The sequence below is a fragment of the Perognathus longimembris genome, chromosome 7, assembly GCF_023159225.1.
Source record: "Perognathus longimembris pacificus isolate PPM17 chromosome 7, ASM2315922v1, whole genome shotgun sequence".
Taxonomy (NCBI): domain Eukaryota; kingdom Metazoa; phylum Chordata; class Mammalia; order Rodentia; family Heteromyidae; genus Perognathus; species Perognathus longimembris.
In genome coordinates, this window is record NC_063167.1 from 63,607,908 (window position 1) to 63,633,106 (window position 25,199).

At 34.6% G+C, this 25,199-nt stretch overlaps 1 protein-coding gene across 8 annotated transcripts in view; it reads left to right on the forward strand.

Moving 5' to 3' along the window:
- Positions 1-23,827, forward strand: part of Sh3glb1 (SH3 domain containing GRB2 like, endophilin B1) — a 33,115-nt gene extending 9,288 nt beyond the window's left edge. The window contains exons 2-11 of one of the 8 annotated variants that reach the window (XM_048351697.1): positions 73-214; positions 3,352-3,480; positions 5,884-6,017; positions 8,382-8,474; positions 12,453-12,536; positions 14,087-14,110; positions 17,247-17,336; positions 18,051-18,151; positions 22,705-22,933; positions 23,367-23,827. In XM_048351697.1, the coding sequence (XP_048207654.1) occupies positions 73-214; positions 3,352-3,480; positions 5,884-6,017; positions 8,382-8,474; positions 12,453-12,536; positions 14,087-14,110; positions 17,247-17,336; positions 18,051-18,151; positions 22,705-22,933; positions 23,367-23,474 (1,134 nt within the window). In that variant the 3' untranslated portion in view covers positions 23,475-23,827. The remainder of the gene's footprint in view (positions 1-72; positions 215-3,351; positions 3,481-5,883; positions 6,018-8,381; positions 8,475-12,452; positions 12,537-14,086; positions 14,111-17,246; positions 17,337-18,050; positions 18,152-22,704; positions 22,934-23,366) is intronic. The other 7 variants (XM_048351701.1, XM_048351698.1, XM_048351702.1 and 4 more) reach the window with 7 other exon arrangements.
- Positions 23,828-25,199: the final 1,372 nt, after the last annotated feature.

The following is a 25,199-nucleotide window of genomic DNA, read 5'->3' on the forward strand; positions in this document are numbered from 1 at the left end:
TGAGTTTGGTTTATACTGACTGAAATAATTTTCTAACATTCGAGATTTTATATATTTTTTGAATAATTACAGTTTACAGAAGAAAAGCTTGGCCAAGCAGAGAAGACAGAATTGGATGCTCACTTAGAAAACCTTCTTAGCAAAGCTGAATGTACCAAAATATGGACAGAAAAAATAATGAAACAAACAGAAGTATTATTGCAGCCAAACCCAAGTAAGAACTTTTTTATCTTTAGTCTATCTTGATTAAAGTATTTTCTTAATGTTGCAAATACAACTTTTGTGGCTTTAGGGTCTTTGGTAAACATGCTTGTTGGGGGTGGGGGGTAGATGAAATGATAAAACACTTTTTTGTTTAGCCTTTAAGAAATTTACAAATAACATTATTCAAACCTTTGCTGAATCCAAAATTTTGTGTTTTATATTTTCACAAAAATTATTCTGTTTGCTTTTCAGATATCTATGAGATTTTTCTAATTATTCAAGTTGATAACAATAATTACTTGAGTGAAATTTCCAAGTTAGCCTATAGCATAGCTAATTAGAAGTAGAACATGACTAAAACCAAAAGTATCAATGGTCTTTTCATTATATGTTTTAAGTATTAAAACTGAAGGACAATGGCAACATGTTATGAAATGTCATGGACTTATGTTTAGGTAATAAAACTCCTAGTATTACAAAAATTGCTGACATTTTATTTTAGAAAAGTTATCATTACCTTTGTAAATAAGCCTTTTGCCCCTTGTGTGAAGCTTATTGGTTTTGGATATCATGTAATATTTCTTATTCATTTAAGGCCAGCTAAATTATACACTAGGACACTTTTTAAAAGTAGCAGACATTTTTCTTCCTGTTCCTTATTCTATCTAGAGGTCCCCCATAGAAAGCATGTGTATCCCCACACTTGTTTTTTTGAAGGGCAAATAAACTCTTACATGACTAGTTAGTGAGAAATAGAATTGTCTCTCCCCTCCCCCATTCTCCTGTCCCCATTAATTAATGTAAAGTAATGACAAGTTTTTGCTTCTTTGGTTACATCGATTTGGGGTGATCAGTCACATTTTTCTTTGACCTATAAGTCTTGGTAATTTTTTGGTTTTGTGCTAGTTTGGGGACATGAACTCAGTGCCTTGTACTGACTTGGCTTTTTTGCTCACAGTTCTGCCTGAGAGCCACATCTACCTCTTTAACCTTGTTACTGTTTGATTTTTTTTTCATAAGCTACATTCTTTCCAGAAATGAGATATGTGGATATACATGTATTACATTAAAGCATTGCTTTAATGCTTACATTCTTGTTAAGATTTTATGACATATTGAATGACCTTTAAAATGAATCAGTATTTTTCTTTTTCTTTCTTTTGGTTGGTCATGGGGCTTGAACTCTGGGCCTGGGCACTGTCCCTGAGCTCTTCAGCTCAAGGCTAGTATTCTACCACTTTGAGCCACAACATCACTTCTGGTTTTCTGGTGGTTAATTGGAGATAAGAGTCTCACAGACTTTTCTACCGGGGCTGGCTTTGAACCACTATTCTCAGATCTCAGCTTCCTGAGTAGTTAAGATTACAGGCATGAGCCACCAGGCACCTGGTTTAGTTATTTCTTAGTATACCAAACATTTGATTAACTAAATCAAACCTGCGTAATATTGGTCTTTAAAATTTGACAAGGTGTGAAAAAAGCGGTCCGGAGCTAAAAATCAATCAGAAAATTTCGTTAACATTTCCTTGGTGCTTGTTTTGAAATTAAATTACTCTTTGGTTTTAGCTAATGTAATGTTTTTAAATTCTGCTTTAAAATTTTTGTGTCAGAATCTTCCACTAAAGGAAGGAAGTATTATTCCAACCCCCTACTGATATATTGTTCCAAGGAAACCACCTAAAAGAATAACCACAAATACTCAGGATGTAAAGTTCAGTGCTGTACTATGAATTCTGGGTTCATTTTTCCCATAACACCCCACCCAACTTCTGCTAAAGACAAACCACCTTTCAGCAAATCTAACATTTTCATTTATCACTTAAATTAAGCACATTAACTTTTTACCATGCTTTTTGGTCACCCTTCAGGGTTGGCAAACAGCAGAATATTCAGTCTAAACACAACTGACAATAAGGACTGACAGAGTTTCTCCACACTAAAAGCTATGTAATAGGTGCACAGATACATTAAATTGGTTTTTAAATTTTCTTCTGCTTTTTTTTTTGACCATGCTTGGTCAAATTTCATGTAATATAAATAAAACAGGCTTACTATATAATACCTGTATTTCATGTATTATAAATTAACCGTCTTATGTACAACAATTAAACCTTTATCAACTTCTGGAGAATTTTTGTTACTGATTCAATGCACTTAAATTTTTCAGTGCACAGTGTGAAAATTATGATTATGTAGGAATCTATATACAGTGTAGTACTTACAAGCGACCTATTTGATTTCACTGAACTTTAGATAGTGATTTTAAGTTATGCTTACTTTTGTTTCTGAAATTTTCATCTATTCCTGAAATACTTGCTATTAGCAGTGTAAATGTGAATTTCTAGGTCTTAAATTTTACCCTAACCATGCATTATTAGGCTTTTCTAGTTTGTTTGTTTTTACCCATTCTAATGCCTGTTACTCCTTTGTCTTGTTTATTAAATATATTTTTAACAAATCTTTTAAAGATAATACCTGCAAACCTATGTACTTTAAGCATAACTAAAGCCAAGGCTTACTTCTGAGACTTGTCCAAACCTAGATTGTTCCAGTTTTTAAGCTCCTTTGTCTATATTTAGACTTGGCAAGAGAGAGTAAGTGCATGATCATACTAATGGTGTCAAATGTGAACCTTTGGTTCTTTTAGGTAATTATATTTACTAGCTTAAAAAGCCCTTATTTTGAAATTTGTAATATATATTTAGTTTAAAAATAAGGCAGTCATGACTTCAGTAGAATTAAATACTATAAGTCCTATTTTGAAACTTTAAAATCTCAAAGAATACTCAGGGATTAGCTTTATTTTAAAATATTTTGTGCCTAGACATATTAAGGAATTTCTAAAATGTTTCTTAGATCTGTATAATACACAAACATAATTTATATATGTGAAATGTGTGCATGAAATAGATGCTTGAGCGGGTGATAATTTCTTATTTAAGGAGGGGTAAGTTGCTGGTAGGAGAATAAAGCAATCACTTAAATTGTTTGTTTTTCAGTCAAGCTCTTTCTGTTATAGCTCAGGCTGCCCTTGAACTACCAGTTCTTCTGCTTCTGCCTCTCAGGTGCTAGGATTACAAGGGTAACTTCCATATCCAGGACTTCGTGCTCTTTTGAAACTATTCGTAATCTTAACCTTTCTCCCAGATGCCAGGATAGAAGAATTTGTTTATGAGAAACTGGATAGAAAAGCTCCAAGTCGTGTAAACAACCCAGAACTTTTGGGACAATATATGATTGATGCAGGGACTGAATTTGGCCCCGGAACAGCTTATGGTAAGCAGAGTCCAAAAGATTCTGATAAGAAATAGCCTTACATTTAAATTTTTTACTCCTTAAAGATATCACTGGCTAAATGATATCTAAGAGTAGAGTAAGTTTTAACTTTATTATGTTACATTTTTGAAAAGTAGAAAATAGAAGTGACCAACAACTGAAAAGCTCAATTTAATACTTAATACAATTGAGTGTATATGAAGTGGTCCTTTTTACTTGTATTCTCATTGGTTTTCCAACAACTATTTTCATACTTCTAGTATTGTAGTAAGATTATCTATCTATGTATCTGTATATCTTCTATATGTGTTTTATTTTCTTTTTAGTGCTTTCTTTTCTGTTAAAGTACTTTACACATGTTAAATGTTTGGTGCTTATATTTAAATTTTGTTTAATAATCACTACCCAAAAATTATTAACAGTAGGTAACAACTACGTTTAGATTTCATTTCAGTTTTTTCCTGTTTCCATTTTATATTTTTTGTTTTTTAGCCAAGCCAGCTTTGCTAGTTGCTGTACTTTAAGTGTGCAGCTCTCAAGCTAATGTTTTACATCTTTATTTTCATTCATAGCTAATTTTATAACATGAGTATTTCTGGTTTATAGAGCTAATAATTCTCTTTAAGGCTGAGCTAGAAATTAGTCTATTTTTACTATGAAATGATTAATATCTGTAGATATAGTTTATGAAGTAGCTCTTAGGTTCTTGAATTACATTAATGTCATTTGAGTAGTTATTAATCCATTGAATTGCTTCTTAGATGTACAACATTGAGATATTTACAGTGTATTCTTCAAATTCTAATTCTTTCAAATATCAAAATACTTCAACTTGGAATTGTCTCTAAATTTTAATTTTTAGAAAAACATGCTAAGCATGTTTATTGCTTTTTTGTTCTCTATTCTTAAAGGTATATAAAGGAGACTCAGTCCCTTCATTTACCAAGCTAAAGGCCTGCTAAAACAGAACACATTAGAAACATTTTTATAGCTAGGCACTGAGACTCATGCCTGTAATCCTACCTACTCAGGAGGCTGAGATCTGAGGATTGATGTTTGAAGGCAGCCCAGACAGAACAGACTATGAGACACTTATCTCCAATAAACTGTTCAGAAAAGGCTGGAGTGGTGCTGTGGCTCAAGTGGTAGAGTGCTACTCTTGAGCCAAAGAAGCTCAGGAACAGCACCCAGGCCCTGAGTTCAAGCCCCAGGACTGGCACAAAATAACAAACCTTTTATATTTTCTCCCATTTTTAACTTGCTTAATCCGTATGTACCTCCAGTAATTCTGGGAAATGTATTTTAATTATTAGCTTGGGCTTTAAGAACCTATTAGTAGTAAAAGTAAAATGAGTATCTCAGGTATTGGGCTAAGCACTTCTCAATATGTTTACATATTATGGGCATCAAATCCTCAAATTGTTTTAGTTTTTTGAGACAGAAATCAAACATGTGGTCCAGCCTGACCTTGAACTCAAGATCCTTCTGCCTCAGTCTCCATTTTAAACACAAGGTAACCCAGGCTTGAAGAAATTAAATAATCCATAATCACATAACTGACATTTAAAATGCATGTCTTTTTCCAGAGAACTCTCAGTTCCTAGGCTAATTTCCTTACCTATCTGATCTCATAACAAATTCAGACCTACAAAGAGTTAAAGCTTAATTAAAAGTAGCTCTGGGAATAGGACTCTGATCTTGGGGTTCCCTCTCTCTTCTATTCCCGTGTTTGTATGCACATGCAAGTACATGCACGTGCATGTGCTTGTGTTGTTCCTGGTCTGGAACTCAAGGCCTGGGCACTATCCCTAAGTTTCTTTGCTTGAGGATAGTGGCTAGTGCTCTACCACTTGAACGATAGCTCCTGTGCACTTTGACCCTTTTTGGTAGTTAATTGGAGCTCTCATGCCTGTGCTGGCTTTGAACTTTCATCCTCTGATCTCAGCTTCCTGAGGAGCTAGGATTACAGATGAGATTCACTGGCACCACCTTCTGCTCTGCATTTTAACTCTGCTTTGCAGCAATGATGCTATAATCTATTTAAATATAGGTAAAAGTAATATAAATATAAAACTTGTTTTCTTAAAATATAAAAAAATCTACCATTTAGCATTATTTACTAGCCCAGGATTATGTTTTTTTGAGTATAACTACAGTATTTGAGCTGTGACTAAAAATTGTTTGTACCTGTCCTCTTTAAGCCCACTGATAGAATTTGTACAATTACTATGATAGGGAATTTGTCTTTCTCATTTAGATGCTTCTCTTATATTTACTTTTAAATAAATCTATCACATTATTGACAAACAAGGATCAGATAACTTTTAAGTATACCTAAGAGGTAACATGCCTTTATATGATTTTTAACTTTCTAACCAATCACTAATTTTTTTTCCTTTGAAGGTAATGCCCTTATTAAATGCGGAGAAACACAAAAAAGAATTGGAACAGCTGACAGAGAACTAATTCAAACAGCAGCCTTAAATTTTCTCACTCCTTTAAGAAACTTCATAGAAGGAGATTACAAAACAATTGCAGTGAGTTGGAAAATGTTCCGTCCTTTTTCTTTAGTAATTTATATATATACTTAACTTCAAAGAATAATTTTCCTATTTAATGACTGCAAATGTAGCAGATTAGAACATTTAAATACTCTAAGTTGGTATAGTCTTAAAAACACAAAGCTAAACTAAAATAATGGACTGTTAATAACATCAACTCTGTGATAAAGGTGCCTTTATATTCATTCTCACTTATTACCAACACTGAAATCTATAGACAAGTTCATGGAATAACTGAGAAAATATATAGTACATGATAATTATTCTGAGTTATATATTTATTTAAGCTCAAGGTAGAAACCTAACCATTGGAATGTATATTTCCGCTACTCTGCTTTATCTCCACATGCATCCTGGAAGTTGTTTTCATAGTGTTGTTTTTATTTCCAAAGTATAAAAATTAAAACTGTTCTTTGCTAAACCTAATCTATTAGCCTTTGTTTTCAGCTTAATTTTTTTGTTAGGGATGAAGATCTTGATAGATTTTTTTTCCTAACATTTTTGTTGGTCTTTGTTGTAAATACAACTTTAGACTTCAATTTTTTTTTTTTTGAGGTGGGGAGGGTCATAATTTATGTTGTATATTTGAGTCAGTACTGGATTATCTGTCTGTATTTATACTGGTTGAGTGTTGTGGCTAGAAAGTCAGATTTGCATTCATGCTACCAGACACATCATTGTATGTATACAAAAAGAAGAAAGAGAAGGAAAACTGATATTGTTGAATTAAATTAGAATATAGTTATTGCTTCATATCTCCACAAAAATATTTTATAACTTTTGAGATTTCTGCTGTTTGCATAAAGTAATTTATTATACAAAAGGATGTTAGTGAAGGTTGAAAAGGACAACAACTATTCTTGTAAGCTGTTGCCATAATTATGCTGCTCAATATTTGAACAATTACATTTATATAGATTCACTGTTAAAATCAGTGTTATTTGTACAGTTAGTCCTTAATGAAATCAGTCAACTTCCTACCCTTCTTAAATAAGACACTGATATTTCTGAAATTTACCTATTCATTGTTACAAATTATAGAAACATTTATTTATTTATTTATTTATTTATTTATTTATTTATTTATTTATTTTGCCAGTCCTGGGCCTTGGACTCAGGGTCCGAGCACTGTCCTTGGCTTCTTTTTGCCCAAGGCTAGGACTCTGCCACTTGAGCCACAGCACCACTTCTGGCCATTTTCCATATATGTGGTGCTGGGGAATTGAACCTAGGGCTTCATGTATACGAGGCAAGCACTTTTGCCACTAGGCCATATTCCCAGCCCTTATAGAAACTTTTAATCAGTGTATTTTACATGACTTTGTTTCTGTGTCAGAGAACTACCATGTAGAAATATAATTTAAACGATACCAGTAGAATGAAATTTAATGTATGGAATCTAAGATAAAACAGGCAGTTATAATCAACTTTACACAGAAGCTTGAGGAATTTTAAAATGCTTTACTAATGTTTATTATTAATATTTTTTTTTGGTACCAGTCCTGGAGCTTGAACCCAGGGCCTGGGTGCTATCCCTTAGGTTTTGGTTTTGCTCAAATCTAGTGCTCTTGAGCCAGGGCTAGCTTTTTGGTAGTTAACTGGTAATAAAAGTCTCACAGACTTTGCTGCTTAGGTTGACTTTGAGCTGCAATCCTCAGATCTCAGCCTTCAGAGTAGCTAGGATTTCAAGTATAAGCCACTGGTACCCTGCTTATTTTATGTTTGAAATACTGTTTTGGAGCAGTTGCATTACATTTACTGCTATGATGCATTAAGAACAACCTTCCCAATCCATGAAGTAGATCACATAGGACATCAAGGAATCTTGCCCTAGGTTTATTTTTCCTTCACCTTAAGTACTTTGTGGATAATCTATAACAGTTTAAAGGTTTCTGGATTTGGCCACTACTAACATTGTGGGCCAATTGAGTCTTTGTTGTTGCAATGTAATATGTTTAGTAGCATCCTTGGCTTTGCTCAGCAGATGCTACTACTAACTACCCCCTAATTTCAACAACCAAAAAAATACTGCAACATGTTCTCTGGAGGCAGGAAAACAAACTAGCAAAACATTAAAGCCATTATTCCTTTTCTTCTATGCCAGATTTCTAGGTATATATAGAATATCTAAAATGTCTAGATCATTTTAAAATGAAAAATATTGAAAGAAATGGAGAGAAAGAAAAATATCTGCAGTCACTTTACAGACAGTTTTATAGTCATAAATCTTTTATCAGATGGACATATACTTAATGGAAAGTAGTAGCTGAAAGTTGTATATTCTTACGGTTTTAGTTATAAAGGCTAATAAGATTTTTTTTTCTTTTGTGTAATTTATAGAAAGAAAGGAAACTATTACAAAATAAGAGACTGGATCTAGATGCTGCAAAAACCAGACTAAAAAAGGCAAAAACTGCAGAAACTAAAAGTTCAGTAAGTAGTGTTTTTCTTTTTAAATAAAAATTTAGATTAATAACTCTAAAATTTGTGCAATATTTTGCTAATATGTAAGTTAAAGACTATCATTTAGAAAAGAATTTGATTTTAGAGTTTTAGTTTTGTTTGAAATCAGTGTGTGAGAACTTAATACATCTAAGTCAGCACAAAGTTGTCCTCTGAAGAGCCAAATCCATTGTTGCCTAAAAACACAGTACCTCCTAAGGGTGAAGCATGATCCTCAGTAGTGAGTTTAATTAATATGAGAAAGTATCAAATTTGAGAACATATGTGTATGTAGCTTAAAAGTCAAATTAGGTTTACTTTCCATATCTGAGTCAGAGTGTGAAGGGGTATCACCAAGAATAGTTCCAAAAGGATTCAAAAAGTGGCAGCCTGGGCTCCCAAGTAGCTATTTTGAAGGGAGAAGAAGCCCATTTGGATAAATTAAGTTCTGGTATCGTTTTCAGAAACTCAACCTCATTCATTTTCAAATCATATTAAATAAACTGATTCAATTACTTTACATGTAACTTGTTTAAAATCCAATCTTGAGGCTTGAACTCTGGGCCTGGGCACAGTCCCTGAGATCTTTAGCTCAAGGCTAGTGCTCCACTACTTGAGCCACAGCTCGGCTTCCAGCTTTTTGCATAATTTATTGGAGATAAGACTCTCACAGACTTTCCTGCCTTGGCTGGCTTCAAAACTATGCTTCTCAGACCTCAGCCTCCTGAAGTAGCTAGGATTATACGTATAAGCTACTAGTGCCTGGCTGTGTATTACTTTTTAAGGTCTTATAAGCTTTTTAAATAATCTAATTACTATTTGTATTTTCAGTCCAAAGTTGAAAAAGATTATTCAGAGTTAAACTAGAATACTTTTACTGTTGAACAATATAAACATGCAGTTTTATTAGAGAAAGCCAAGGAATTTCTAATTTGCAAAGGGATATGTTTTTGTTGAGAAGGATTCTAGCCTCTATTTCTAACTCTGTACTGCTATCATAAATCATTCCTTAGGTGAATATAATAATATAATGCTGGTAGAAGTCAGTTTTCTTCATTTGGTTGAGATAGTGTCAAGTGAATTTTTTTTTCCTTTTTGCCAGCACACCAGTCCTCGGGCTTAAACTCAGAGCCTGGGTGCTGTCCCTGAGCCTCTTTGTACTCAAGGCTCACACTCTACCACTTGAGCCACAGCACCACTTCTGGCCTTTTCTGAGTAGTTTTTTGGAGATAAGAGTCTCATTGACTTTTCTACCCGGGTTGGCTTTGAACTGCCATCCTCAGGGCTCAGCCTCCTGAGTACGTAAGATTACAAGTGTGAGCCACTGGCACCTAGCCTAAAATACACTTTTTCTATTGAATTTCCTTCCCTTTGGGGGATTTTTGTACTAGTTATTGCTGGAGAAGAGATATCTCTGATAAGATATTAATTTCAAATTCAGTTTTGTTTTCCCTTCAAAAGTTACCATGACATCATAACTACAAACAGTGTTACTGTTGTAGAATTAAACTTCAATACAGTAGAGCTGGCAGGTAGCTCAGGTAATAAATTGCTTACCTAGCTTGGTCAATCCCCAGGGTCTGTAAAAAAATAAAAACAAAAAATAATGCTGTCAACAGCAAAAGACCCTGCAATTTATTAGTTCTTATTTGTTAATAATGAACTTATAAACACAAATTGTTTCTTAAGACACTAATTTTATTGTCAAGGTAATGTACAACTTACAGTTACACATATAAGGTAGTAAATACATTTCTTGTCAAACTGTTACCTCTTCTCTCATTTTACCCCCACCTTACCTCCTCCCCATTCCCCCCCCCATGACATTAATTTTATAATCAGGACAAAAATTATTATTTTGAAATGTTAGAACTAGAACAAACCTTTTAAAAGATACCTGAATATGACCATTAGTGATTGTTCAATATAGTTTTTTATTGGTACAAAAGTTTAACAAGCATTATAGGCATTATGGGATTATGATTATTTGCATTTTAATCTGTAAACGTGCCAGGAAGTTCATAGTAACAGTATAGTATTCTTTGAGTATTCTAAACACTTTACCACTGCTATTAAGATTCATAAGAATTAAATATAATAATAAGCTAGGCACCAGTGGTACTAGCTATTCAGAAGTGTGAGATCTGGAAGGTCTCAATTTTGAGAAACTCTTGAGAACAAGAATTTCTGTCTCCAAAACTAACCAGCAGAGGGCTGGGGATATGGCCTAGTGGCAAGAGTGCCTGCCTCATATACATGAGGCCCTGGGTTCGATTCCCCAGCACCACATATACAGAAAATGGCTAGAAGTGGCGCTGTGGCTCAAGTGCCAGAGTGTTAGCCTTGAGCAAAAAGAAGCCAGGGACAGTGCTCAGGCCCTGAGTCTAAGCCCCAGGACTGGCCAAAAAAAACAAAACAAAACAAAACTAACCAGCAGAAAAGCTAGAGAAAGTGGCTCAAGTGGTAGAATGCCAGCCCAGAAAGCAAGCCAAGCAAGTTCAAGGCTCTAAGTTATATATATATTGCTTTTAATACATATAGGGAAAATAATTGGCAATGTTTCTGTGCTGTGTATTGTGGAGGACAAATTTTTTTCTGTGGAATTTTTTGTTTCAAATTAAGCTTCAAGGTGATACAAGTGACATAATACAGAAATTTCATTTTACACAACTTTTCTAAAATTTGACTATTATATAAAACAAGATTTATTTGTAGCAAAATATTAAAGATATGAATCTAGACAAAAGCTCACTTTTTCTGGTTTTAGTCTCACTCCTTCCCCTAGATAGTCAACTTATTTCAAACATTTTATCAATTAAGTATGAATTATTTTAGATAGGAAAAGTTGTCTTTGTTTACTATAGAAGACATTAAAGAATGCTGTATTGGGTGATTATTTTGTTGTTTCTTCCTATATTTCTTTTGTATTTACATAAATAATACAAAGTAATAGAAATCATTTGGAGTTTTGCCCTTTTCCTCTTTGACACATTTCTTGGTTCGCCGTTGGCAACTAAAGAGGTCAATCTAACCCCAGATTTTGTTTAATTTTTGATGTACTAGTAAAGTTTGGAACTTATACATGTCACTACTTTTTTGGAAAACTATCATTTTAATAGTTTCCCGTGATCTCTTCTATACATTCTTTATTTTTTGAGTGTGAATTTTGTGAAATGTACTCTAATGAGGAAGATTGAGAGGTAAATATGCATAATTTCTAACACAGTCCACAATTTATTGGATTAAATTAAACATTTTTCTTCCTTGGTAGTAATGGAGTTTTAATTCAGGGCCTCACAGTAGGCAGGCACTCTACCCATTGAGCCATGCTCCCAACACTTTCTGCTTATTTTTCCATAACATCTTAGCTGTACTGTTACCTAAGGCCTCCTGCATACCTTGTTACAAGCAGGCAGTACTGTGCCTGGCTAATTTGTTGTGTACTCCAACACACTTGACCTGTTTGCTGTGATGAGGTCTCAATTTTTTCTCTTCAGGACTAGCTGCTTGATCTTAGCCCCCTGAGTAACTGGGATCACAGGTGTGAGCCACTGTGCCTTACCCTAGATTAAAGTTTCTGATGACAGAGCTATCAGTAAAAAAAAAAAAAGGGGGGGGGGTTAATCTGCTTATGTCCAATTTTGCTGTTTTAGTAAATTGTTTTACTAAATTTACTAATTCTGTTACCTTAACTAGTTAGCAATTTCTAAGTGATAGATCTTCCCAAGATGAGACTAATTTAAAATTAAGTATCAAGTCTATGTTATTTGAAAATTTGACTGTTGGAAAAATTGAGCAGGCGTCACCATATGAAATTTCATAGAATAATAAATACAGTTGTATTTTCTAAATAAAACATTTTATTGGCTTTTTTAATGCTTGTTTAGTGTTTGCTTTATTGTGCAGAAGTAAACTTGTTTTACTGTGTTCATTGGTATGTGTTCTTTGTCTCTTACCTGTGCACTTAAGCAACTAAACTCAGCTCGCCTTGAAGGAGATAACATGGTAAATTTCTTTTACATGCTCAACTTCCTGCATGTAAAATGGCTGAAGGTTTGTTGGCCTACTGTGTTTTCTACATCTTGAATAAAGTGCCTTCTCTTGTTATTAGCTGCATGTAAAACTAAAATGAAAGTGTAAGTCATGCATTCACTACATCTAGGAAAACATATTAGCTCAAATTATGTCATGAGCTTCCTGGAGTCCTACATCTTATGACATATTTGCAATCCTCAGAGTTCTGAGGAAGTCCCCATCTACTTTTAACTTATATCAAAATGCCAAGATGGCATTACTTCGATCCAGTATCCATATTTCAACATGACCCTGAATCATAGGAGGTAGGTGGGGGGAGACATTATGTGTTCTAATTCCCCAATATAAATAGGTGATGCCAGATACAAATTTTAGAATTATAGAGATAAAATGGTTTTATGCACCCAATAATATACTAATTTAAGATGGCACTTCTTATTTTTACTTTGGGCATTGAAAAGCTTTACCTTACTTGTAAAAAAGTAAAGGTATACAAATTGGATTTTTGGTAGCGTCATAACTTACTATTTACAAACCCTACAAAATCATTTTCTTCTGCTATTTAGTTAGGCTAACAAAACCCCAGGAGATTGAATATTCCTACAGTGGCCATGCCCATTCCTTATCTTGTGTTAACTCACTTTCAGGATGGTGATGGCCTGGGGAAAAGTGGAGAATGAAAATTGGTTTGTAACATTGAATATGCATATTGAGCTCAGTTTGAGAAACTTTTTGATAATAGAACTTTTTAAATTTAATACAATAGGAAATTGTAAAATACATGCATAGAAAACTCATTCATTACCCAATATAAATTAATAGTCTCTGATTCTCATTTAGAAGTGGCATCAAATCTGCATTACAGTTAAATTGGCAATTAATTGACTTGTTTCATTCCATTAGCATTGAACTAAAAGCAGAAAAAAAATCTTACTTATTCGTATTTGATTTTTTAAATTTAAAATTGTAAATTAGGGCTTTCCTTAGATAGCAAGAGAATGCATTCATTTATTCCCATTGTCCTATCTATAGATAAATGAAAAGCATGAAACTATTTCAATTTTTGCTGAGCATATATAAATTGTAGGGATTTTTCATTTTAGGTAAAAATACCCTAACAATTAGCAATGTTTTGCTTTAATGTGCTAAATATTTGTTTTATACAAGTTATCATCTACTTATAGTCAGATATATTTAACTCTGCTAATTTTAAATTCATTTTATTTTACCTTTACTCTCTCCAAAATGTTTATGTCAACAACATCTAATCTCCATATATCCTTGCTTTTTTATTTCCTAAAATTTGACAATTTATACAGATGTTTTCAAAATAGGAAAGCTATAATTCAATTAATATAGATTCTTACTTGATCATATTAAGACATATAAAAGGCATACTCATATATTAAGCTTTACTGATTTAGTTACTACTGTGTATAATTAGTTTATAATTCTGGAAAAAGTATGCCATTTAAATTAAAATGCATTTTTTCTATAATTGTAGAAAACGTTGAATTCCAACTTTCTTTCATGCTCTATATCTTTCTCTAATTTTTAATGCTGGCTAGATTTGGGCAGAGGAAGTGACAAAAGTAAGTAAATCATTAAACTACAGAATTATGAAAAAAGAATTTAATTACTATTCAATCAGTAAGCATTTATTGAGCACCAGCCATGAAGCCAGTCACAATCTATCTTGCTGTATCTTAAAAATATGAGAGTTAAGGAAATCTTCAAGTCTGTTTGGCTAATAGCAGCTCCACAGAGCAGTAGAAAAAGGCTGCAGGAATATGGTTTACACACACCATGATCAACCCTAGAGCAAAAGTTTGTAGTTTTATGGTGCCTTGCTACAACAATCAGTACTTGATTTATTCATTGACAATTATTTTAAAACTGAAGTTTGTTGTCTTCAGCACCAAAGCTAATTTTTTTGTCACTTTAATAGAAATTATCTAAAATATGGACTTTGCAGAATTATTAAACACAGAATTACAAGTGTTTCATTTTATTTATGGTTAAGATCATAATTACAAATATCCCTGATCTAATAATTGGAGCTATTGTTTTTTGTCCTTTCCCTCAGTGTCAGACTTACTACTAGAAGCTGTCTGTATGACTTATATTCACAGTCCCTCTGCTTTTGTGTTACCACTTTAATCTTCTCTGAGCCAGGAAAGCAAGTAAGAAAGCAAGAACTTAAAGAATAAAATTAAGACATTAGTGCCTACTTCTTTCAAATAATAGGTTCTTCAAAAGCATTTTTCATTTATTCCCCAGGCTCAGCCCTACCAAAATCATTCTCTAGGTGAATTTGATGCTAGGGATCAAGGACAGGTGGCAGCTATAGCTCTTAACTTTTAATAGCTTTATAAACCTTAATTTTGTAGTTTATACACTTGTAGGATTGCTGGTTATAGTTTGTTTCTTGCATAGGTTATTGAACTATTGTTTCTGTGACTTGGAGATCCATTGTAAAATTTGTAATGTTCCCATGACCCTTTGTGAATATTTTGATCCATTTAGTATGGTTCCATCCTGGTTTCTGATTTCCTCCTGAACCTCTTCTCATGAAGAGAACAAAGAAATAAGTTGAACAGGAAAACCAGGGTGTCTACCCTCTCGTGTCTTCTGTTTTGGTGGATAGGCATGCCCCAGCCCTCTAAATATATATCTGACTTGATGTTGTACCTTCTACAAGTTTGGGAAATCGATGATGTAAACACTCAGGAAATTAATGTTTATATTATATAGTTACATAAAATTTTAAGGAAATATGTCAAAATGGATTTGGAGAGTTTTTCTGTGGTCTTCTGTCATTTTATAATTGGAATTTTTATAATTTGAAAATGGCTAAATTTTAAAACTTGATGTTCCTGGAATATTTTTAAGACTTAGGCCCATAAAGATTTAGATAACACTAACCAAGATTATTATAGCAAAATTTCTAGCTTAAATAATTCTGATGTCACAAACCAACATACCCTTTTACAAGTCACATTGTAAGAGAAATCTTACTATATGCTTAACATGGTAAACTGTCATATAGCCTAGATTAACTAGTAAAGTGCCAGTAATTCCTAATAAAAGGTGTTTTGCTTGAACTCTACACTTTATTTGTAAAATGAAATTCAGGGAGTAACATTCTGGAACAGTAATAGTAGCATTCTTTAACAGTGGTTCAAATGATCTTTAAACTTTTCTCGTATGTCTTCTAACATACATTATCTTCTTCCTGAGTAAACTGATTATGCTCAGCCTAATTTAACTCCCTAAACATCTCAGATTATTATGCTCAACTGTGTCAGAAGTATAAACACCAAACATACAAAAAAACTTGTCCAGGAAATGAGATTCATTCTTTTCTTCATATTTATTTCTCCTAATTATAAATAGTAGAGGAGAATGTCTTTTACTTTAAAACCTAGAAGACTGATGCTTTGTTATTAATGAACGTAATATTTTATTCAGTATTCTTAGCATTAAAGCACTATTCCCATTTAGTCTCAAGCTTCCTGATCACTTAAGTCTACTACCTAGATTTTGGGTTTTCTTTTTTTTTTATGTACTGGTACTAGAGCACTCTCCTAGCATTCTTACTCAAAGGTGCCACTGTCACTTAAGCCACACGTCCACTTCCAGCTTTTTGCTAGTTATTTGGAAGTAAGAGTATTGTAGACATTTCTGCTCAAGCTAGCTTTGAACAATAATCCTCAGATCTCAGCCTCCTGAGTAACTAGGATTACAGGTGTGAGCCACCAGCAGCGCAGCACTAGCTTACTTTTTTGTATTTGTGCAGAAATATTATCACTTAGGAGGCCTTTTTTTGTCATTTCTACTAAAGGCCATTAGGTCAAATTATGCTTGGAAATGTTGTAAATAATTTGCATAGGGGGAAACTATGACTAAAAAGGGAGTAAAAATATTATCATGACATCGTCACCAGTGAGGATTCCCTGTGGTAGGAATAAACTGAATGAACTATGAAATTGTATTTTCTCTTTCTTATTTTATTACCAGCCACTCCTGATAAAAGTGTAGAAGGTGTTTTGCTAGTATTTACTTCTTTTCGATTTGGGTGCTTTTTTTCCAGTGTATTATTTTGCCCCAGTATGAATATATCAGATGATTTGAACTTGTAGTGGCATACTGCATATATATTTCTTGTGAACTCCAGTCAGGAGCTTTACATCGGTAGCTTAAAATCACCCAATTTATATCAAGATGTAAGAACATATCTTTTTTTTGAGAACCATTATGTTAGCATAATGAAGTGTTTGGTTACAAGAGGTAGAAATCCTGTGTCTTCACTCTAAAGTCTTATATTTGAAATTGAAGACTATGTTGGAAATAAAAAAAGTAATAAGAGGTATTTGACAATTATGTACAAAACGATGGCACTCCTGAGATTTTTTAAATAAAATTTAGCAAAATAAATACTTGAAAATATATTGGCAACTGTCTAATAAGTTTTCTAGGGTTTTATGAGAATGGTGTTAAACTTTGGCATTGATTCTTTTTAGTCAACTGCTGGTAAGGAATTACTATGTTGAGGCTGAGTAATTCAGAAAAGGTAAAGTCTAGAAATCAGAGAGCAATTTAGAGCCTAAGCAGAATCAGGAAATCAACAGATTATAATTTGGGATTTGTTTGGTGAATTTTAACTATCTAAATGAATGTAAATAAAATAAATGTTCTATTAAGATTCTAAAACTGTCTTAATTTAAGTCTGAACAGGAGGTAAGAATAACTCAAAGTGAATTTGATCGTCAAGCAGAAATTACCAGACTTCTGCTAGAAGGAATCAGCAGTACACACGTGAGTATTTATTCACTGGAATTTCATTTGGATCAAATGACATTGATTTGGATGTAGCATCTGGGAGACCAGGGTAGGGGGACTGTGAATCAGTCTGAACTATACATACAGCAAGACCCTGTCTCATACAAACAAGCAAATAGAAGAAGGACTGGTAATTCTAAAACTGTGCAGTAAAAAAAAAAAAAAAAAAAAAAACTTGCTCTTCATTCATCAAGGAAATTTAAACTGACATGTTTCTATATGAACACATATTTAAAGTTTTTTGTAGCCAAGTGCCAGTGACTCATGCTTGTAATCTAGCTAAATCCTAGCTACTCAGGAGGCTGAGATCTGAGGATCACGGTTCCAGCCACCCCAGGTAGGAAAGTCCATGAGAGTCTTAGTCCAGTTAACCACTAGAAAACTGGAAGTGGCACTGTGACTCAAGTGATAGAGCTCTAACTTTGAGCTGAAGAGCTCAGAGACAGTGCCCAGGCCTAGAGTTCAAGACCCATGACCAACAACTATAACAAAATTAAAAATATAAATAAAGTTTTTTGTATATAACTCATCACTTCACCCAACCTTGCCGAATTGTCTTTGTTGCTTTTTATTGGCTAAGCAAACTTGGTTATTGATACTAGATACATGAGTCTCATTACAGTGTTGTCTTCTGTCACTCCCTTGCCCCTTAAGAGCTGCTGAGAACTGACTGCAACTTTTCCTTTACAGGCCCATCATCTCCGCTGTCTGAATGACTTTGTAGAAGCACAGATGACTTACTATGCCCAGTGTTACCAGTATATGTTAGACCTCCAGAAGCAACTGGGAAGGTGGATATTTCCTTTTCACATAGAAAAGTCCTGATAAGAAACTTGCATATATGAACTAATGTAGATTTGAGGATTAGGAGAATTAATGCTTTTATTAGCTTATAAAGAACTGTGTTTTTTAAAGTAATTGTCAGGCTTCTTGGGTAATAAAACATCAAGGTTTTCTGGCAAATAAAGATGTTAACAAGAGATGAGAAGATAATTTTAAGTAAATATCTGTTTAGTACCATATAGGAAAAACTTGAAAGATGCTGTTTCTCTTTTCTCTTCCTATTGGATGCTTTCTGCTTTTTTTTTTTTTTTTTTTTTTGCCAGTCCTGGGCCTTGGACTCAGGGCCTGAGCACTGTCCCTGGCTTCTTCCCGCTCAAGGCTAGCACTCTGCCACTTGAGCCACAGCGCCGCTTCTGGTCGTTTTCTGTATATGTGGTGCTGGGGAATCGAACCTAGGGCCTCGTCTATCTGAGGCAGGCACTCTTGCCACTAGGCTATATCCCCAGCTTTTTGACTAAGGAAGAAATAGTTACATTGACACTTAAAAGTGAACTGATTTATATTTGTCAATTACTTGCTTATTGGAAAAAAATTTAGAATCTTCTATAAAACCCTGACACATTGACATGCTTGTTTCAAGTATGATAATGTGTGTGTGTATGCAGGGTTGGAATTCGATGCCTCTCGATCTTTCTCAGCTTGCTTGATCGTGGCTGGCACTCATCTACTTGAAATATACCTGTAGCCCAGCCTTTTTCTTCTTTCTTGTTAAGTGGAGATGGAATCTTGAAGACTTTTTCTACCCAAGCTGACTTCAAATGTCAATGCTCTGATCTCAGCCTCTTGAGAATCTAGGATAATAGGCATGAGCCACTGGTATTCAGCTGCTAATATATTTTAAAGTAAGATGATAGTTCGTAAGGTATATAACTCAGTCATTCATCAGATTTTTACAGAATACTTAACCATGTGCCAACCACTGTTTTATATATTACAGTTAAATTAGCAAACAAAGGACAGAAAAATGTTTCCCTTTATGGCACTCATAAGGTGAAACTGGAAATACAGAAGGGTCTCCATTCTCAAAGCCTAGATAGAAAAACAAGCCCTAGGAATATAGAACATATTATAAGTAAAAAAGTACAAGAAGGGCAGAATGCCTAAGGATATCTCTGAGTCAGGTGTGTCTAGAACAATTTTCTAGTTTTTTAGTAGTAATGTAGATTTTAAAAAGGGGGCAGGAATGTTCCATACAAACCAAGAACCTGTTTATAAAAAGGCTAGAGGAAAGAAATAGTAGCTCATTCTGGCATATTATTGAAGTTGAGAATTAGGACAGTTGTTGAGTCTAGAGTAGTTAGCAAAGTCATACCATCCATGTATGCTGTGGTCTTAAGTATCAGTTATGGTGAGGTGTGCTGTGTTTATATAACCATGAAATCAGAAGAGTGATTCCTTTATATTTGAGGGAAAATATCAAGATAAATTGTTTCGGGCTGGGGATATAGCCTAGTGGCAAGAGTGCCTGCCTCGGATACAAGAGGCCCTAGGTTCGATTCCCCAGCACCACATATACAGAAAACGGCCAGAAGTGGCGCTGTGGCTCAAGTGGCAGAGTGCTAGCCTTGAGTGGGAAGAAGCCAGGGACAGTGCTCAGGCCCTGAGTCCAAGGCCCAGGACTGGCCAAAAAAAAAAAAAAAAAAGATAAATTGTTTCAAAGCCAAGCACCAGTAGCTCCTACCTATAATCCTAGCTACACAAGAGGCTAAAATCTGAGGATCCCAATTTGAAGCCAGCCCAAGCAAACAAATTCAAGAGACTCTTGTCTCCAACTAACCAGCAAAATGCTAAAAGTGAAACTGACTAAAGTGCTAGAGAGTCTGCCTTGAACAAAAAAAGGTACCGGAGAGTAAGTACCTGGCCCTCAGTTCAAGCCTCAGTACTGGCACCAAAAATATTGTTTCAAAAGTCACAGAAGTGACCAATTCCCTAATGGTTCTTATTCTTCTCAGTTAAAAAGCAGCAAGCTCATCAACAGCATACGTTTAGGGGAGAATTACTGAAATTTAAGGGAGAGCAGAAAGTGAATGGATTAGAGAATGTAAATTGTCAGGCAGCATTGTAGAGCCTTTTGAGGCTCTACAGTCACCTAATAACATGGGAATTGGTTGTTATTTTGTTTTCTGTGTGGATTTTTGTGTCTGTTCTGGGACTTGAACTTGGAGCCTGAGTGCTGTAGCTGAACTGTTGTGTTCAAGGCTAGTGTGTTCTACCACTTGAACCACAGCTCTTCTTCCAGCTTTTTGGTAGTTAACTGGAGGTAAGAGTCTCGAGGACTTTTCTACCCAGGCTACCTTTGAACCATGATCCTCAGATCTCAGCCTCCTGAGTAGCTAGGAATAAAGTCAGAAGCCATTGGTACTTGGCTCTACAACATTTTTTTTCTGTCATAGTAGATGCACGCATACTGAGTACAGGTAAATTTGGAATTTTTATCAAGTAAGTACAGTGATGTGAAGGGCATAAGGGGGCATATGTCAGAAAGTAATTGTCATAATTGACTATAGATATGAATAAAATGGTAGGGTTGGACTGGGAATGTAGATTAGTGGTAGAGTGCATGCCTAGCATGCATGAAGTCTTGGGTTCTATTCCTCAGTACCTCATAAACAAAAAGCCAGGAAGTGGCACTGTGGCTCAAGTTGGTAAGAGTGCTAGCCTTGAGCCAAAGAAGCTCAGGGACAGTGTCCAGGTCCTAAGTTCAAGCCCCAGGACTGGCAAATATATGGTCTTAGATCCTGATAGGCTTGTTGAAGTGGGAGAAGTGTTATAGAAAGATGATGAGAGGATAGGCTGCTAGAAATTTCAGTTATTGGAAAAATTGTAGCTATTGGAAATGCTAAGTTGTATGTAGATCTGACTGTAGGAATTGGCTACAACAAGAATTGCTAGAGTTGATTGATCTGAGGCTAAATGTTGGGAAATTGTCTAAATGGATACTAAAACCACCAAGAACTAAGGTATAATTTAGCCAAGTTAAAATTTTATTTTAGACATGAAAGGAAGAAATGAAGCATTTACAGATAACTGCAGCAAGAGACAGTGAAAGTAAATTGTCAGTGAAATTAAGAGAATAGGAAAGAGAAAAGAATCTAAATGTAGTAATGAGGAACATCCTTAATATGCTTAGTTTTGGGTTTAGTCCCTGTTCAGACCTTCAAAATGATTGGATTAGAATGATAATAAGCCAGCCATTTTATACTACTTTGCATGTAGTTTTTGGGGGTTTTTTGGTTTTGTTTTTGTTTTTTGCCAGTCGTGGGCCTTGGACTCAGGGCCTGAGCACTGTCCCTGGCTTCTTTTTGCTCAAGGCTAGCACTCTGCCACTTGAACCACAGCACCATTTCTGGCTGTTTTCTATATCTGTGGTGCTGGGGAATCAAACCCAGGGGCTTCATGTATATGAGGCAAGCACTCTTGCCACTAGGCCATATTCCCAGCCCTGTAGTTTCCTTTTATGCTATTTAAGAAACAGTGGGGGCTGGGGATATAGCCTAGTGGCAAGAGTGCCTGCCTCGGATACACGAGGCCCTAGGTTCGATTCCCCAGCACCACATATACAGAAAAACGGCCAGAAGCGGCGCTGTGGCTCAAGTGGCAGAGTGCTAGCCTTGAGCGGGAAGAAGCCAGGGACAGTGCTCAGGCCCTGAGTCCAAGGCCCAGGACTGGCCAAAAAAAAAAAGAAAAGAAAAAAAAGAAACAGTGGCCTTAAATTGAAATTTTTAATAATCTTTAAATTGTTTGTAAACACACTAATCAAGAGTTCCCTGATCTTTAATAAAGCTTTATTTTATTAAAAACAAAACAAAATGAGCTTGTAATGTTTCTGTATTCTCCTGTTTACTCTTATATTACATTTTAATTATTGTTATACCATTTGAATGTGAATTAAGGAAACTTCTAATGTAGCTTTTCATTGATATTTTTCACAGTTAATAAAGAGAGGAGATAGATGAATAATACATACTAGTATACATTCTTATCAGTATTTTAAGGATAAACCATTTTCTAGGGGGAAAATAGCCACTTTAAAAATCTAAAGTCAGGGCTGGGGATATGGCCTAGTGGCAAGAGTGCCTGCTTCATATACATGAGGCCCTGGGTTCGATTCCCCAGCACCACATATACAGAAAATGGCCAGAAGTGGCGCTGTGGCTCAAGTGGCAGAGTGCTAGCCTTGAGCAAAAAGAAGTCAGGGACAGTGCTCAGGCCCTGAGTCTAAGCCCCAGGACTGGCCAAAAAAAAAAAATCTAAAGTCAGTTTTAAGAAGACAATTTCGAAACAAACTTTTAAAGATTTATATTTGAATACAACTTAAACCGTCTAACTGGCCCAGGAGGACCCAGGAAGCTACACTACGCAGTTTGTCATTACAGTATTAAATTCATATCATCTGTAAATGTCTTTCAGTTGAGATTGCTAGAGAGCAAACAGTGCCACCAAGTGGTGATAGTAAGAAACTTTAATCATTTGGAAATTAATAATGGACTTTTCTTTTCAGCAGTTTTCCTTCCAATTACCTTTGTAACAACAATCACAATGCTGGGACACCTATGCCATCTGCTTTACCAAATGTGATTGGTTCTTCTGCCATGGCTTCAACAAGTGGCCTGGTAATCACCTCTCCTAACATCAGTGACCTTAAAGAGTCAAGTGGCAGCAGGAAGGCCAGGGTTCTCTACGATTATGATGCTGCAAACAGTACTGAACTGTCACTTTTAGCTGATGAGGTAGGTAATGTGGGTGAAAAGAAATACATGTAACAGAGTGACATACTTCCTAATATTATAAAATACAGGTGCAAGGGCTGGAGATATGGCTCAAGTGCCTACAAAGTAAGCATAAGTCTGAGTTCAGACACTACCGGTACCATAAGTAAAGAAAAAAACATTTCTTGTTACATATCTGGAAATAGTTTGTCACTACTTTTTCATGGATTCCATATTTATATAGACATTTTATAGGATTTTATTATTTAACATAATAGAATGTCACGGAAATATTTTAAACTTTAACTGCTGAATGTTGTTTATAAACCTGCCTCCAACAATGAGCAAGATTGATAAAGTTCTTTAACAATAACAGTTTAAAGAAGATAAATATGTCACATTTGTTTGGTATGTTTATTTTTTAGTATACTTACTTGACATTTTTATTTTGTAGGTGATCACTGTGTTCAGTATCATTGGAATGGATTCAGACTGGCTAATGGGGGAAAGAGGAAATCAGAAGGGCAAGGTGCCAATTACCTACTTAGAACTGCTCAATTAAATAGGGAGACTATGAAAGATTGCCCATCATGACACCGTATTTATATACAAGTAATTCTAAATAAAGCAGGTTTAAGTATCTTCCATGTTAATGTCTTAAGATTGAAAAGAAAATAGGCCGTTAGAAGCTATCCTTTCTGCTAGTAAAATTGCATGGTAAATATTTCATTACAAAACTTACATTAGAATTTTCATGCCACAAATGTTTTCTTACAAAATTCTCTTTCTACTGAAGTTTAATTAATACACAGCTCTACTTTTGAGCCCCAACTTGAAGCAGAATGGTTTTCTACTGAATTTTTCATTAACGGCAAGCTTTTTCTTTTATGTAAAATAAATTTATTGTGAATTTGATAGCGTTGGCTCATTTACTAGGGATGATTAATAACCAAAGAATAAAATTAAAATTTGTTTTTCAACTTTTGGTTTTTAAAATTCTCTAAGATTATAAATCTCTTTTGTGAAAAATAATGTTTTTGAATGCTTCCAAAAACATGCATCTATACCACTTTTACCTTGTGCCCCGCAGGAATAAAATGATTTCAATACTGTGGTTTTAGTAGGTTGAGCATATTGGGGAAATCTTTTTTGTTTGTTTTGTTTTGTTGAGTTTTTTGTTTTTATTTTTTTGTTTTGAGTTTAGGGTGTTTTTTGTTTTTGTTTTTGTTTTTGTTTTTTGTGTGTGTTGTTTTTTCTGCCAGTCCTGGGGCTTGGACTCAGGGCCTGGGCACTGTCCCTGGCTTCTTTTGCTCAAGGCTAGCATTCTACCACTTGAGCCACAGCGCCACTTCTGGCTTTTTCTGTGTATGTGGTACTGAGAAATTGAACTCAGGACTTCATGCATGCTAGGCAAGCACTCTGTCACTAAGCCACATTCACAGCCCTTAGGGTGTTTTGGTTTTTTTTTAACTCTTGTGAATAGATTCTTTTAAATTAGTCTTGAAAAGTACTACTTTATTTCTCTGATGCAGTTAACATTTTAGATTATTCAGTTGGCACAAAGCATAACTATGAATAATGAGAATAAGATCCATTAAGAACATACTACACCACTACAGAAAAGACTTGTTATTGAACAAAATCTGTATGAAAATATGATTTAATGCAACTATATTCACTATGGAATAATTTATACCTATATACCAATTTAACTTGTTTTCTTCTAGCTCACTAATAAAACTTTGAAATTTTATTAGTGAATGTAGGCTTCGTTGGTTAGGATTTCTGGTTTTAAAGAGCACACTATTAAAATTATTAGTGACAAATCTGGAGCCAGAGAATTGTCATTTGGGACCTGGTATGAATCAATGGTTGCTATAAATTAGCATTATGGACATTTTTTCTGTTAGGACTTCTCAGGTTCATTTAAGGAACATTTGTTAAGAGGCAGCTACTTTGTTGATCCACTGAGTATATTATAAGCAAGATGCATGTAGTTCTTGCCCATGCAGAATTTAAAGACTAGAAAAATAAATAATTATTCTGAGCTTTGTATTATGTTGAAAAAATAGGTACTGTACTGTGTTAGGAATTCCCTTACTCAGATCTGAGGACAGAAGAATGTTTTGGAAGGAAATATTACAAGTAGAAAGAAAAGGATACACAGCATAAGTAGTTGAGACTGGCTTAATAAATTACAAAATGTAGTTCCTTTATACAGTAGTCTTTATTAAATCGATGGCTTTTTTTTTTTTAATTTCAAAATGCTGAGCATTTATGCTGGTTT